Consider the following 14,994-nt stretch of genomic DNA (forward strand, 5'->3'; position numbering starts at 1 on the left):
CAACCAATACTATTTTATTTCTCCTGTCTCCTGTCTTGGTTGCTATTTCTGCTGATGCTTTGCAGTAAGAAAAAAATATAAAGGTAGTACTTATCAGGTGATCTTAAGTGATCACTTAATTTCACGTTTCCTGTCGGTGGATTTATTTTTTGGTGATTCTTCCACATAAAAAACATTTTCTGTCAAGATGTCTTTTACTGAAGTAATTTTTTTTTTATTTTAACACATAAAAGCATCACAACAACAATATACAAATTCTTAGTAATCTTTAAAACCAAAACACATTTACACATGCAACAATAGGGTTTAAGACAATGAGTAACTTATTGAATAATTTTTGTTTTTGGAATGTGTAACGTGTACTTTGCAGGAGAAAGGACTGCTGTTTTCTCTGCAGGAGAAAAGTCCAGACTATTCCTTAGCTCCAGAACAACATCTGATATGTCAAATATGTATCATGGAAAGTACTTAATTCTAAATTTGAATGTTCTCAACATAACCCACAATTCCTCTACTGGCAGCACTCCCTACCTTTTGTACTCCAAATCATGAGAAAGAAAAAAAAATGGTTTGATGATTTATATAGTTTTGTTCAAAACGTGTACTTGGATCATCTTTGAGAATATGACCTCCAGACAGCAGTGTGACTCATACATGTCTGGTGCTGTCACAATCAAATAATGCCCAATTAGACTTTCAAAAGAAGTGCAACTCACCACACAAGACAATGTGCCCTGTTCTGCAGTGAGTCTACTCAAAGGAGAAAACTTGTCTACAAGCCCATCACAGAAGCTCTGCTGCCGTCCTTCACGACGTCACTCTCGACGAGACACATCACACTGCCAGCGACGGTCTTTACAATAGCGTGCCATTTTAAAAAAGGTTTCCAGATGAAGTAAAAGACAAAACAAGAAGATGATTCAGTTGGATAAAATGATTCAGGAATCAACAGAAATGAAAGGTTGAAGAATAATCAACAGAATAGATTATTGCTCCAGAGTAAAGTGTGTTGTGTTTGTTATATCATCAATCCTTGTGGCCTCTTCTGTTTGACGGATTCAGTATGATTGTATGATTGTCTGTTTGAGTCCTTTACATAGGATTGGCTGTAAAGCTACAGCCACAACACTGAAAACACATTCATAGACACCAAAAATATACATTATGATACTGTCAAAAGGTACAATAATTACACAGAAAAGGAAATTACAGAGTTAAAACAACACCATTATGTTTTCATTTATCTTTTTATCTGTCCACTTTTCTTCTCTCCTCTGCTCCAAATGTGTTGGGCGCGTTGGGTTCTGTGAACCCGTCAAGTGCTCCTGGCAGAGAGTCAAGAGTCCCACCTGCCCTCCTGCTGGATGGGGCGGCCACAGCTCACATCTCTAAAAGAACCACCGAAATGCTTCGCCGTTGTTGACCGGCGTCCTCTGTGGGAGACACAATGTGAAGGACACATTTTTATTTGCAGGTTTCAGGGTTATGTCATTGCAATGTCATTTATTTTCTGCAACAGATTACAAAAAATATATACAGTATAAGGAAATTACAGCCACATATGAAAGCCAATAATCCATCATATCAGGGCTGGTGATGGATAATAGCAGTCTGAAAAAGCTGAAAAACCCAGAAGGGCACTTAAAACGCTATAACGCACAACCACCAAACCAAGTATTTCATCAAAGAGCCAGCCAAGGTGATTACATCCACGTCCCACCCACACCCAAATAATCATTACGCTGAATGAAATATTCAATACAAATTCCCAAGAAGCAACAATGAGGCATTTAATTACTGTGAGCTCTAGCCGCAGTGAGGGGGAACAGTGCATCATTTCAATTTGAGCCTGCGCCAGCAGCCGCCCCTCCTCCTTCTCCCCAAAAACCTCTATGCCAGAGTGACAGCCTCTCCTTTTGGAAACTCATTTAGAAGTCAGAGACATAAAATACTGAAGTCTCCCACCAATCCCCACGACCAATTAGCACTTTTTTTGATTTTTCTTTTTTTTTTCTTTTGCTGTTGACAGGGGGAAATGGTGCATAATCACAACTAAAATCACTTTAGTCTGAGTGGAGGGCAATTTGACATTTTAATACCAAGTGTCATCTGTGGCTCCTTAAAGGCATGCTGATGAATGCCGTAGGACCAGACAGGCTCTGACAGTAAGGCACATATAGTTTATGGACCACATGTAAACAGTATTTACAGTGTACCGTTGTTATGGGCAGTAACTGAATAAAAACATACACTGACTTTCATTGTAATTGTATTGTGACAGTATGATCATATCAAAATTTTGTTGCCCATATAAATGATTCTAACCATTTAATATAAACAAAATGATTTATGTTTTTTTGTTTTACGTGTGTGAAGAGTTTTCTCTTATGTAGTGCATAACAGTAGTGCTGAAACAATTAGTTGATCAAAAAAAAAATTCATTGGCAACAGCTTGACTGATAAAGTCTTTTTTTTTTGAGGAAAAATATGTAAAAAAAAAAAAAATGCTGGTTCCAGCCACTCAGATGTGAAGATTTCCTGCTTTTTGTGGTCTTCTATGATAATAAAATGAGTAGCGTGTTTCCTAAAATAGTTGCCGGGGCCTTTATTTACCTCAACTGAAGAGGGTACCAGGCCTTTATTGGAAGCAGGCTTATATTAGAGAGAAGCCTTTATTTCTAATTCCATCTATTTGATAAGTATATTTGCTCATATTTTAGTACGAAGCCTCCTTGTTTTCTGATCTGCTTCCATTTGCTTTGTAAAATTTTTGTTACTGCATTACTGGTAATCCACTTACCCCGAGGTGTGGAACAATAATTCTAGCACTTGAGTTTCACCCAGTCTGCTTTGGCAGTGCACCATTTAGCTATAGCATGCGCGTAGCATGCTTATGGATGTATACTCGGCTTAGCCAAGTTACCCTGGTTACCCATGCTTATGTAGTAGCGCTATTGTCATTACTATTAAAATATACACCGTTATCCCCGTATTTAAACGATATTGCGTCTCCTCTGTCCCCCTCCCTCCTCTGTGAAGGTTGGCTAGAGGGCTACACATGTAGTCATAGAACTTGAGTTACATCCAGGTAACTACTGTTACTAATACTGTAACTACAGTTTTTTCCACAGTTTGTTTTTAGGGATGGCCTTTATTTGTTCATGTCAACCACACCCCCGGCCATTACTGGAGATCCGGTTTTTAATCGACTACTGTTTTTTATTTAGGAAATACAGTATCTTTGTTGTTGTTCTGACAACAACAACATTTTGAAGAACTTGTGATGGGCATTTTCACAATATTCTGACATTTTATGGATGAAACAATTAATCGTCGTATTCAGCAGATTAATCCTTTATGAAAATATTCTTAAGTAGCAGCTCGACAAAACAGTGGAACACAGATAATTGTTTTGAGCATCAATTTGAATTTTTAACATGCAATTTTACATTTATGTACCATAACATGTATGTGATATTTTAATATGAGAAAAATATTCTCAGTTATGTTGTGTCAGCCCCACTGTAAAATATCCAACAAGCATTTTTGCGCTTTTCCCCTTTTATGGAGCCATATTTATGGAGCCATATTTAGCATATTACCCAGTTTTACGCTTACAGTGAAATTATAGTTTGTTTGGTTTTTTGTTGTTGTTTGTTTTTAGGGGTTTTTTTTTGCATTTCAGTTGCATGTTTTTAGAAAATCTTAAGACATTATCACCACCACAATGCTTAAAGAGATCATCACATATCTGGAGAAGGAAGTTGCAAAAGTCATTGTTGTAAAAGTATGTGGGGAACATTGTGCTCCAACAAGTGCACATCATTGGCTGGTGCTTGTGATGGCATTATTGACGCCATAATAAGCACCTTATTCAGGCTTGACATAACATGCTGAGCGATGACAGGATCAGACTAAATGATGGGGACAAAAAAGCTCATACAATTCATTAGAAGAAACATGAAATGAATAAATAAAAATAAAAAGGTCTGCAAACCCATCTGATAAGGATATCAGCCAACTATATTTATTAAACTGATTGCCTCCAACAAAACACAACAAATCATCCCCAAGCTCAAAGCCATATTACTTGAAAGGTTAATAGTCCAAGTGTTCAGTCATTACCTATGAAGATGTAGATTTCACTAACAAATTTTAGGATATTCCTGATATCTCTGTAGGGAAAGAGCTTAAACTCAGTGTGTAATGGTCAGCTGCATGTTGACAGGTAGAAGCTCATCTTCAAACTAGTTTTGGACGCATACATTCAGTCCTACGTGTGTAGCAACCACTTACCATTTTTTCACACTACATTAAGCAATTACTATTATCCCTCCAAGTGAATAATGGAGGGACCCAGAACAGCAGGATACCATCATCACCAATTTAAAGTCATGGACAAAATGAAACATCATCATGTTTTGAAGGCTCAAGACGCTCTAACAGAAGATCTGATGTTTTCTCTTTGCCTAATTGCAGTGAGCAGATGCCTGCCCCCTTGTTGTGTCACTGTAGCTCCATTAATTGTGTTTTATAATTTTTTTTGGAAGCAATTAGGCTTTTATAAATATATTTTCATGTCATTCTGCTTTGTAAGATGTTTGATGGTAGAGAAAAAGAGAAATGATGGGCGAGTAACAAGAAACAAAGGTGCCAAGGCAGAGTTTACCATAGTTGCATACCAGAGCCACCAGAACAGACTGGGAAAGATCTGTTTTATGTCTATATTAAAATAATTTTTAAAAAATGTGTCCCTGAGCTATGGATGTCTTTCTTTGGCAAATTGACTAGTTCGCTTGTTTTTCCAGTTTTTCAACTTAAATTAACATTTCTTGAAATTTCATACTTCAACATCAGTTTCTGTACTTTAAAACTGATGATGACAGAAATGATTCAACATGGCATTGGTTGCAATTTAACTTGGGAACTATGCACGTCAACGTTTTCTACAGGAGAGACAGGGGTTTATTTGGAACAAATGTGGAAGAAGAGCTGTGAACATGTGATAGTGACTACGTGACATAATAATCTTCAGACTGAGCATATTATGGACAAAGGTTGTATAGCAAACAAATGTTAGCTAACTTATTAGCTTTTTAGTTAATGGCAGAGACACATGCCACCATTACTGTGTCTTTCACAAAATACATCTGAAATCTACACACAATGTTCACAGTGGAAATGCAGCCAAAGAATTATGCAAATGCTTATCAGCAAAATATAATTTTTGCAAGCATTGTACAGGAAAAGTATTTTAAGACCTGTACGTTCAATCGAATTATGTTCCAATGATAAAATAATACAGGGTTACATAGTGATGCTATATTAAATGTGTGGCAACAGAAATTGAGCTAAAGACCAAATGAAGTCTTGAGGACAAAGGCTAATCTACAGTTAAGCACATTTCCAAGTTCAGGAATAAACAGCGAAGCTAGTAAGTATCGACAAACACGCCCCTTATTAACAACTTCATTCTATAAAATGTATCAACATGTCTGTCAGAGTACTACGACAACTCTTCCAATGAAGGCACATGTTGTGGACATCGTGTGCACATCCATGTTGGATATGGAACATCCACAGGGGCACTTTCCGCCTTAAGCTCTGCTCTCTCCATCTAGAATGTGACGCTCTAAGAGCTCAGGCGAAGCAGAGAGAAAGGGGAGGTGAGAATGTTTATCTTGATCCATATTCTCACATTGATCAGTCCCTGGTGGAAGTGCGGCTCGCCAGAGACAATAATGACCTTGATCTGGGCACTCGGCATGTCTCTGTTTTGTTAAGTTCCCGGGTTATCGATCCAGTGGGGCTCTTGAGTGCTGCTTGGATTCACTCCCGGGCCTTCTAGCCTCGGCACACTGCAGTGACCAGGCAAAAAGAAGGCTCAATTAGCACAGCTCCACGTTGTCTGCTCCCCCACCTGCATGTGCCTTCAAAATCACTCCATCAACCGCCAGGGAGAGTGAGGGAGAAAAGACCCAAGAATAAAGAAACAACAGACAGAGAGGGAGAGACAGAAAAGGAGAAAGGGAGGAAAAACAGAAGACAGAAAGGTAGCAAGAAGGGTTGATAGTGTTACACCCGGGACACGGGAGCAACACCAAGGTTTCACCTCAAATCAAGACGCCATGGCAGCAGCTCAGCCTCACGTCAACATGGCTGCCTCTGCAGCAGAGCATACATAACAACCTGGCTACAACGACACACTGAGGGAAAGACAATTTCCCGCTCTGGCAATGAATGCACACGACCGAGTATTGAACTGACTGAAGGAGAAGGAAGAGATTTCTCCAGACCTCAAATTAACCCCACCACACCACCACAGTAGGCAATGTATTCCAAGTGTCTGCCAGTGGCTTACGGTGATAACGACACAGTAAAACTGACATGTGGTGGAATAATTCTCTGCTGATTCTAGCAAGGCAGTGTGAGGTCTCTGGGCAGCCGTGACACCCTGTGATCCTAACTGAACCTGGCAGGTGCAGTTAATGCTGAAGCCACGACGCAGGCTGATTGAGACGTGGTAGAGAGACGGGAACGGCAAGAATGGGACAGTGAATCATAATCAAACTAACCAGACTAAAGCAGCTTCTGTAAAGGCTGCTCTAACCTCTACGAGACATAAACCTCCAACCGCAATCCCAAACACCCAGGTTAAGGCCAGTCCTCCTTATCTTTTCCACACAAATAATAAAAACACATGAACAGTCCTCAACCTCCAGCCCACTCCTGCCCTGCCCCTCCTCTCCCCTGCAGCCTTGGCGTCACACTGAGCCGGGGCCAGAGATAAACCACTCAAGACGATGAGGATGATAATGGCAGACGCCGCAGCGCCTCAAAATTCAATCAGCGCCGGGACGTCAATGTGGATGAATGTAAAAGTGAAATATGCTCGCCAGCGTGTGTTAAAAGACGCCACACAGGGCTCGCAGAAACAACAACAGGCGATGAAGAGGACGATGAGGGAAAAAGCGAGAGAGGAAGAGAGAGAGAAAAACAAGAAGGGAAGGGAAGAAAAAAATGAAAATAATGTGTCTCTACTACTCTGCTTCCCAGCACAATCCCACTGGCATTCTGAGCAGCCCTACTTTAACCACAGACTGTGAATAAATTACCCTTTTGAACTCAGGGTGATTGCAAATGTGCCCCGGTTTCTCTTGAGACATGTCTGGCACTAACCCTCAGCTCCCAGCCAGCCTTGTCACAGAGGCCCCCCTTTCCTCCCACCAACACACACATACACACAAGGCACCCAAGGCACACACACACAGGCATGCAAACCATCATAAAACTTTTAATTCACCATAATTACGGGTGGATTTTTTTTTTCCAGCCAACTACAAACTCGCCTTTTCCCCTTCTCTTTTTCTGTCTAGGAATTCTTAGGAATCTCCTCATACTCTGAGATTTAAAAAAATGTGTTAGAGATGAGAATGTATCCTGGAAAAAAAATGTGTAGTGCCTGAAAAATCAGAGTAGAGATGGAACAGATAGAAGCAGTGCAGAGACAGATATGGGGGAAAAAACAGAAAGGGAGGAATCTCAGGGAGAGACAATGGCACTGGGCAGGTTGAATAGTAGCCTGTGGGAGTGTGCTGATGTGTTTCAGAATGCTCATTATAACGCATGGCCCATACATTACCCTGACAATACCCATTATTTATTAACTTACAGGCTGGGAACCAGGACACTTTTCATAACCACAATCCTTTGGATGCAGCTCTGACAGGCAGCAAACAAAATATATATATAAATAAACGCTACTGTCACCCCCTCTCTCGTGACACACACATGCACACACAAACTCCGGCTGACACTGCTTTAGTTGCCTGCACGCCAGCTTTTTTAAAACATAATTACAAACACTTTTCATGCAGTGTCACAACTGCAGCTGAAATTCGTGTGCAAACGCAGGTCAGCCAGTTTTTTTTTTCACCTTGCAAGCCCCAGATAAATCTGAAACCTCAGAACTACAGTTAGAAAGTTAGTCTGCAACCATTTCAATATAAAATGACAATATGCACGGAAATTACTTTGATTGTTTTTTAGGTAATCTGGTGGTGGGGCAGATAAAACTGGACAAAACTAGATGGGAAAGAGGGAGTAAGGAAAGAGCATGTTTCATCAGAGTCAAGCGAGAAGGACTTTGATGGCCAGCCAAACATCTAGGGCCAATCTCCAGGTCTAAGAAAGAGGGGGGGGAAAAGTTTCAGTGGTGCAGTCAGCCTTAACTGATGTGTTATATATTGCCTGTCACTTTATTCTGCAGGAATATTGGGGCGTTGCCAAGCTCAAACCTGGAAGGTATGGCAATCCATCACCTGCATCGGCGTTGGTGGGTGGGGGTTGAAATCTCATCTTGAAGCTTGTAGCCAATATTCTAGCCACCCAATGCCGTTCATAAAAGGAACCTCTCCAAGGCCGCTATCACGGACAGAGCGCTCATCTAGTCATCCACACGCCGCTGCCCCCAGTCCTGCATCACAACACCATAACGCAAACACACCCTGCTCTGCGCACAATCCTAAACTTTGAATATTACCTGCATATATAAATGATAATAATAAAAAAATATTAATTCTACTTATGATAAGTAAATAATTAATGTGGCTATAATGTAATAAGCACTTGCTGTGACAAAATCATCTTTTGCTTTGTGGATTGGTTGTTAAAACCCCAAAATATATTTCCTCGAATGATCTAAAGAAACCAATTAGCAAGATAACTTTAAATTTTTAAAGCTGCAGTGCAGTGCTATTACAAAGTACAGTTACACCTACTGTACATCATAAAGGATAAAGCCATGTTAAATATGAATCATTATTATAGGATAGTTGCCAGAAGCAACCATATTGCCCTGTTCAGATACAGCAAAATTGGACAATCAGAGCAGCAAACCTCTGGAATACTCTAATGATTTTGAGAACTGCATAAAGCATTTTTAAAATCAAACTCAAAATATGTCTAAGATCTGCTCAATATGTGCACCTGGTTGACCTGAGGTTTTCACAGACTCTAGATTCAGTATAGTGTTTTATACTAGTCTGATTGTGTTGTATGCATAACATTGTAAGGACAATATATTATGGCACATTTCCTCCAGTTTCTTCATTAATGTTTTTTTTTTATTTTTTATTTTTTTACATTTTGTCAGTTTTTGGTTGTGTTGGGACTCACAATTGCACATTGATGTTGTTAAAATGTCAATGTTGATTAATGTGCATTATTAACCTATAAACAACTAAACAAATAAATAAATATCAGGTATCGGCTTGGCTGCTATTGCTTTGGTTTATGTTGGAACATTTAGGGAACATTTGGCGTAATAACACTGACTTATTTCCATGCAACAAAAACAAATAACTTATTTCTTAATAAAATATCTCTTGATTTCTTTTCAAATATGAAAAATAATCCTCTTTGATCTTGTTGATAATGTCATCATCTTAAGTGTTATGCACACAACCAACAGCATTTCCTCATGTTCTATCATACTTTCTGAGTATAACTTTCAAACTATGATATTAACATTATTAACCTTAGAAATATCAATTTTTAAAGCCAAAAAAGATACTTAGCAGTGTAAATCTTTGTGGATCTTTTCAGTCAAATTGTCAAACCCAGTTGTCTCAAGAAATGTAGTTCTCTTTTGCATTTTGACATACTAGTAGACATACAGATGGAGGCCTTTTCTTAAAAAGATGAAACAATTGTGCTCAATCTGCTCACTATTTTGCCAAATATTCATGTTTTTATAGCTTAGAGCTAACTAATAATCATCACAGAAATATGAGCTCAGTGAGCAGAGGTCAGCGGAGGCAATGTCTGTGGTTGGACTGGATCCAAGTAACGAGAGTGAGAATATCCTCCCATTTATAATGATTTGAAATAAACAATCAAGGGTTGTAATTTCTTTGCATTTATTATCAGCTCAAATTTTCAAATCCCAATTTTACTCCCCAAAAAATCACTCTGAGATCAGAACCTCGGTGCCCTGTGATAGGAAAGGTTGCCACTGAATATGTAGTATGGCGTTAACCCTTGCAGACATTTATCAGCAGTTTTTTAATTCGTCTTCTGCACAGATCGGCTTAATGATTTTTCATGAAGGACTCTTAGTTAGACATTTTAACAAAAGTGGGATACCAAAAGCTACTTTTTCCCGAAAAGAGCGTATGTACTCAAACACCCGTCCCACTTGAATACACTCATAGCACTAATGCATACAAGGAACACAAGTACACCTGTGTTGTGATAGCATACCAATACTGAAATACGGTTACAATCTTTAAATTAAAGGTCCAGCCTTGCACCAGGCATCCATATGAGCAAATCAAGCTAAGTGTATTGCGGATGTTTGTGAGTAATGAGGAATTTGGGTGTTTTTTGCTGACTATGCATGTGTGGAGAGAGGGGTGCAGGGGGGAATGTATGATGGTGTGCTTAAGAGCTGTGCCTGGGAGAGGCGGGGTGGTCACAGGGGGGAGATTACGCTGAGGGGCAGCGAAGGAAAACCAAATCCATCTCCATCTCAGAAACATCCTAAAGCAGATTACTTACTTCAGTGGGAGAGGAAGAGAGGGAGGAAAGAGAGAGCGAGCAGCAGAAGAGTATGAGATGGATGAGGGGGCAGAGGAAGAGAGAGCAAGCAATTAGCATAGATGCAATTCTGGCACAGTCCTCTGACTTGATATTTGACCTTCTGCAAGAGTTTTGCCAAATATCGCCTGAGAAGCGCAGACAGACCATATGGCAAAGTGCTGCTGGAGGCTGAGTGCAGTGTGACTCCAAGCCTCCATATGCTAATAGGGGAATGTAATTACAGTGCAGTATTTCTGTAGAATGTATATTTTACTAGACCTCCATAGGACTGGATTCGCAGTGAGACGGGCCAAGCCTCAGTAGCTTCAGAAAATACATTTTCTATCAAACAGTCAGAGAGCCATTGAGTGGACAGTGAAATGGAACGAGCCAAGTATAACTGGGGCAACTCTGAAATATGTATATATGTATATGCAATATGTCTGCAATATGTTATGAGGAAGTCAGCGTGTGTCGACGGCAGTTGAAACACAATACAGTCAAATGCTTGAAAATGTTAAATCCACACTGAATCACACATGGAGGAAAGCTGCTGAACTGCAATCTGCTGCTCTCCTCTGGACACACCCCAAATCAATGATGTCACAGCAGATGTTTTCCATCAGCTGCCAAAGGCAAAACACCTGCTGAGCCAGTGACATCACTGAGTGGGGCGTGGCGAGATGCTTGAAAGTTAGAAATCATAGAGAGCAGTTCCAGCATGAGTTTTCAGCCCTATGTTACTTGGTATGAATTAACCCTTAAATCTGGATATTTACCAGCTTGAACTGAACTGCAAGACAACAGAAAACATAGTCATGTGTCTTCTAGACTTTATGTTTCTACATACATTTTAAACAGAAATTTAATGCTGCCTGGATTATGTTCAGCGGCAACGTGTTTAGAGTGAGAGAAGTGCTACTTTTTTTTTCACATGCAATTTGTAGAGAAGATGTATGTGGACAGTGGGCATATAAAGCGCAAGACCTTGATATTGGAGACCAGTATTTGCATCCTGAGTCCTGCGCATTAGGCAGCAAAAGTGCTTTTGATAAGGAAAGATAGACTTTTTCAATATTTAACCACCATCTTTCCCAAACCTTAACCCAGTGCTGTGAGTGCTGCCTAAAAAACACTATAAAAAACATGAAACATGCTTTAGTTTTGTTATTGTATTGCAAAAGCAGATATCGTTGTAAAATCAAATGAAATACGTTATCAGTGAACATTTTGCAGATATGTCTGTTTGAACATCTTGTGTTTTTTCAATCTTTTTCTAACATTTATCAAGTAACCTAAACCTCAGAAAACCCTGGTCGTTGGTGTAAAAGCAATGTGCTTTGTATGCCCAACCATACATCCTCAGTACAACTTCTGTGAAGTGTAAGCATGTTACCTTATAAACATTTCCAGTGAATGTAATCCCAGCAGTTAGTATGTTTCTTCAAAAACATGTTTGGCAAATCAGTTGCACTTAAATGTATTTGTTCATCTTCATTTAAAATAGCTTACATGAAAAATGACTTCTCATACTCAATTGTTTTTGTCCAGAGAGTCATCAGCATTTGTCATAATAATACAGAGCAATGGCAGGAACAAGGCCTTGCAGCCTTGAACATATGTTGTTTTAGTGTTGCCACACCCATTCAGTAATTAGTTAGAAATCTCTTGTTCTAACATAGAATAAAATCTTACACAATGCTCTCATACAGTATGAGATATCTTGGTTAAAAAAAGAGAGACATTCTGCTCTTGAAACAGCGCTCAGACACTATGCCTCTTCCATTTATCATGCATGGAAAATCCCTGCCCACACAGATGGAGGCTGAGCCGACCATCATACTGTAGGAAGGAACTGAGGCAGCACCCTTGGGTCAGAGGCTGCCGTCTGCGACCGGGATCACCTGCCTGCTACTAAGTACAACAGTGCCAGCTTCCATTTCAATTAGCTTCATATAAGTACCCTTGTCCAAGTAAAGCAATTTTACACAGCGCCGCTACAAAGCTAACTCTCCCCTGGGAGCGAACCCTATATGGAAGCTTTCAGGTGCTGCTGAGATTTCAGGAAAGCAAAACAAAGAGATGCAGCAGCGAGGTCAATTGAGCTCTGAGACAGGAAATCAGAGCAGTATGAGCAGGGAGAGGGGCAGACATTGTAGGATGGGAGCAGAGGAGGAGGAGGGGGAAGATGAGCAGGACACGCGTTGAGTGTGTAGATACCTGAGGGATCTCGTATGGAAATCCCCAATTTCTCAGCCAAGTTGCAGCCCTTTGAACAGTGGAAGACGTCAGCAAGCACGGCGAGAAGCCATGTGGGTGTAACGAAGCGAAGGCTAAGCGAGGCAACATGCTGCCAGTTCTCTGAAATGTTAAATTGAAATGCAAAGTAGGAGCAGGCCTTCTTGTTTTGAGCAGATTTCTCAGCATCTGTGTGGGAGCCCTTAAACTCAGAAGGTCTATATGCAGAGCTCTGCATATTTACTGTAAATCAGCATAATATTTAGGTTAGGATTAGGAAATACACACAGTTGAAGTTGAATCTTTAATTGCACTCAGGTAATAGAGACTCGAGTCAAATCAATCTATGCATCAAAACCAGTAAGTAGCAAAAACTCCACTTAAGGAAAGGTTTTAAATACCACAAGATCACACCTGCCTAGTGCAGTACCTATACTCTGTGTCATGCTGTTTATACTTTTAAGCTACTTCCAATACAGGATGTATAAGAAAAAGATGCTGGTATTGACTCATGTAGATGATGCTGGTATTGATTCATACTATTATTTTGCAATGTGCAGCAAACTCCCATCAAATCATTTAAGCTTTAGGAATTGGCTACTAATGCAGTGGTTCTCCAGCGTCTGCCAGAAGTATGATTCTCATTTATTTTTTCCATACACAATGTTAGGTGACTCACAGTTGGAGCACTTTGATGAACATGAAACTCTCCCACTTTAGTCATCAGAAAAAGATGAAAATTTGTATTAGAGAATATCTTCTATATTCTTGGATAAAAGTCAAAAGTACAAGCTTGTGTACATACAAACATAAGATGAGAAGTTGACTATGTCTGCCAAGGTGCATTTTGGTAAGAACGTCCAATCATCAAGCTTAAATTCTATTGCGTGCACCACTAACAGCTCAGGGAAGCTAAAATTTAAAATTTGTTGAAAAAACACAATTAACAACCTGCAGTTTTTGATGAATTTGACATATATGTTGCTATGTTTGCTATCAACTACACAGACAAAGAGATTAGTTACAGCTCTGATTAGGCTTCCTCTCCATAGCAACAACTGCTGAGGCTCATGGGTATCATAGTATTTAGTGCTGCCCGTTATGCCAAACTAACAGAAAAAACATGATGCCTCAACAACAACGTTGAAACAATTAAGACATAAATTAAATGTTAGATTATCCAGGAGACTTCCATGTTTCTATGCTGAGGAACATAGAAGATCTCATTAAAAGTAACATTTTAAGTGAGATGATTAAGTTGTGGAAAGCTTATTTTTTCAGACTTTCCTCTAATATTTGCTTTTTGTCTTGTGGATTCTTTTACTTCTTCAGGCTTCTAGAAATGATTAAAATAAAGCAGAAACCTGCCTTTGGCTGAATTGGTTACAACTGGTGGATATGCGCAATGGGCGACAAGGGGTTGCCAGTAGACATTGCTTTGTTTTAAGTCAAAAGGTTTGAAAACCACTGTACGAGTGCATTTATATACTCTGTGTTGTCAAATCCAATGCTATGTAACTAAGAATTCTTAATTTTGTTTTATTTAATTTAACTGGGATAGACACAAACTAACAATGTAAGGTCAGCTCCCTAGGCATATGGAGAAAACCTCCCTCCCTAAGAAGAAAGAGAAACAAGGATTAAAGTCATCTAGTTAGAGTCAGAAGTCTAATACTCCACCTGAAGCAACCTAAAAAACGAAAAAAATTACATAAGCAGGCTTTAGCTAAACTGGAAAGTGAAATTTGACAAAGATGAAAACAAGAGAGATATCGTTAAGAGAAAGCCAGTGGGCAATGTAATATGCTAAAGGCAGCGTTTAAGACAGAGCTAATCCAAGCAGACTCCCCCCTGCTTAGTCATTCCAGCTCCACACTGATCAGACGGGGTACACCGGTCACAGTTTGTCAAAACACAGCTTGCACTCTGAGGAGATTGAAATCATTTCTCTACTCAACAGAAAGCCACAGACAGGTCTTTTGAGGAGTGACACAAACTGTGAACAGCTCAATGGTTTATCAGTCGTGGAGGACAAAGGGGCTCTCCGCTCAGGAATGAAAATATCCACCTGATGTCATCAACCGGTGCATCATAAATCCTATCCTTTGCCTGGGGGCCACAGACTGACTTCACGCCTCCGTGACACTCTCTAACCCCGGGATTTCTATCAGAAAA

General features: G+C 39.8%; 1 protein-coding gene across 2 annotated transcripts in view; it reads right to left on the reverse strand.

Moving 5' to 3' along the window:
• Positions 1-1,088: 1,088 nt before the first annotated feature.
• Positions 1,089-14,994, reverse strand: part of cxxc4 (CXXC finger 4) — a 29,116-nt gene continuing 15,210 nt past the window's right edge. For both annotated transcript variants that reach the window (XM_044343195.1, XM_044343203.1), the window contains one exon: positions 1,089-1,433. In XM_044343195.1, the coding sequence (XP_044199130.1) occupies positions 1,389-1,433 (45 nt within the window). In that variant the 3' untranslated portion in view covers positions 1,089-1,388. The remainder of the gene's footprint in view (positions 1,434-14,994) is intronic.

The sequence above is a fragment of the Thunnus albacares genome, chromosome 3, assembly GCF_914725855.1.
Source record: "Thunnus albacares chromosome 3, fThuAlb1.1, whole genome shotgun sequence".
In the NCBI taxonomy this organism is placed as follows: Eukaryota; Metazoa; Chordata; class Actinopteri; order Scombriformes; family Scombridae; genus Thunnus; species Thunnus albacares.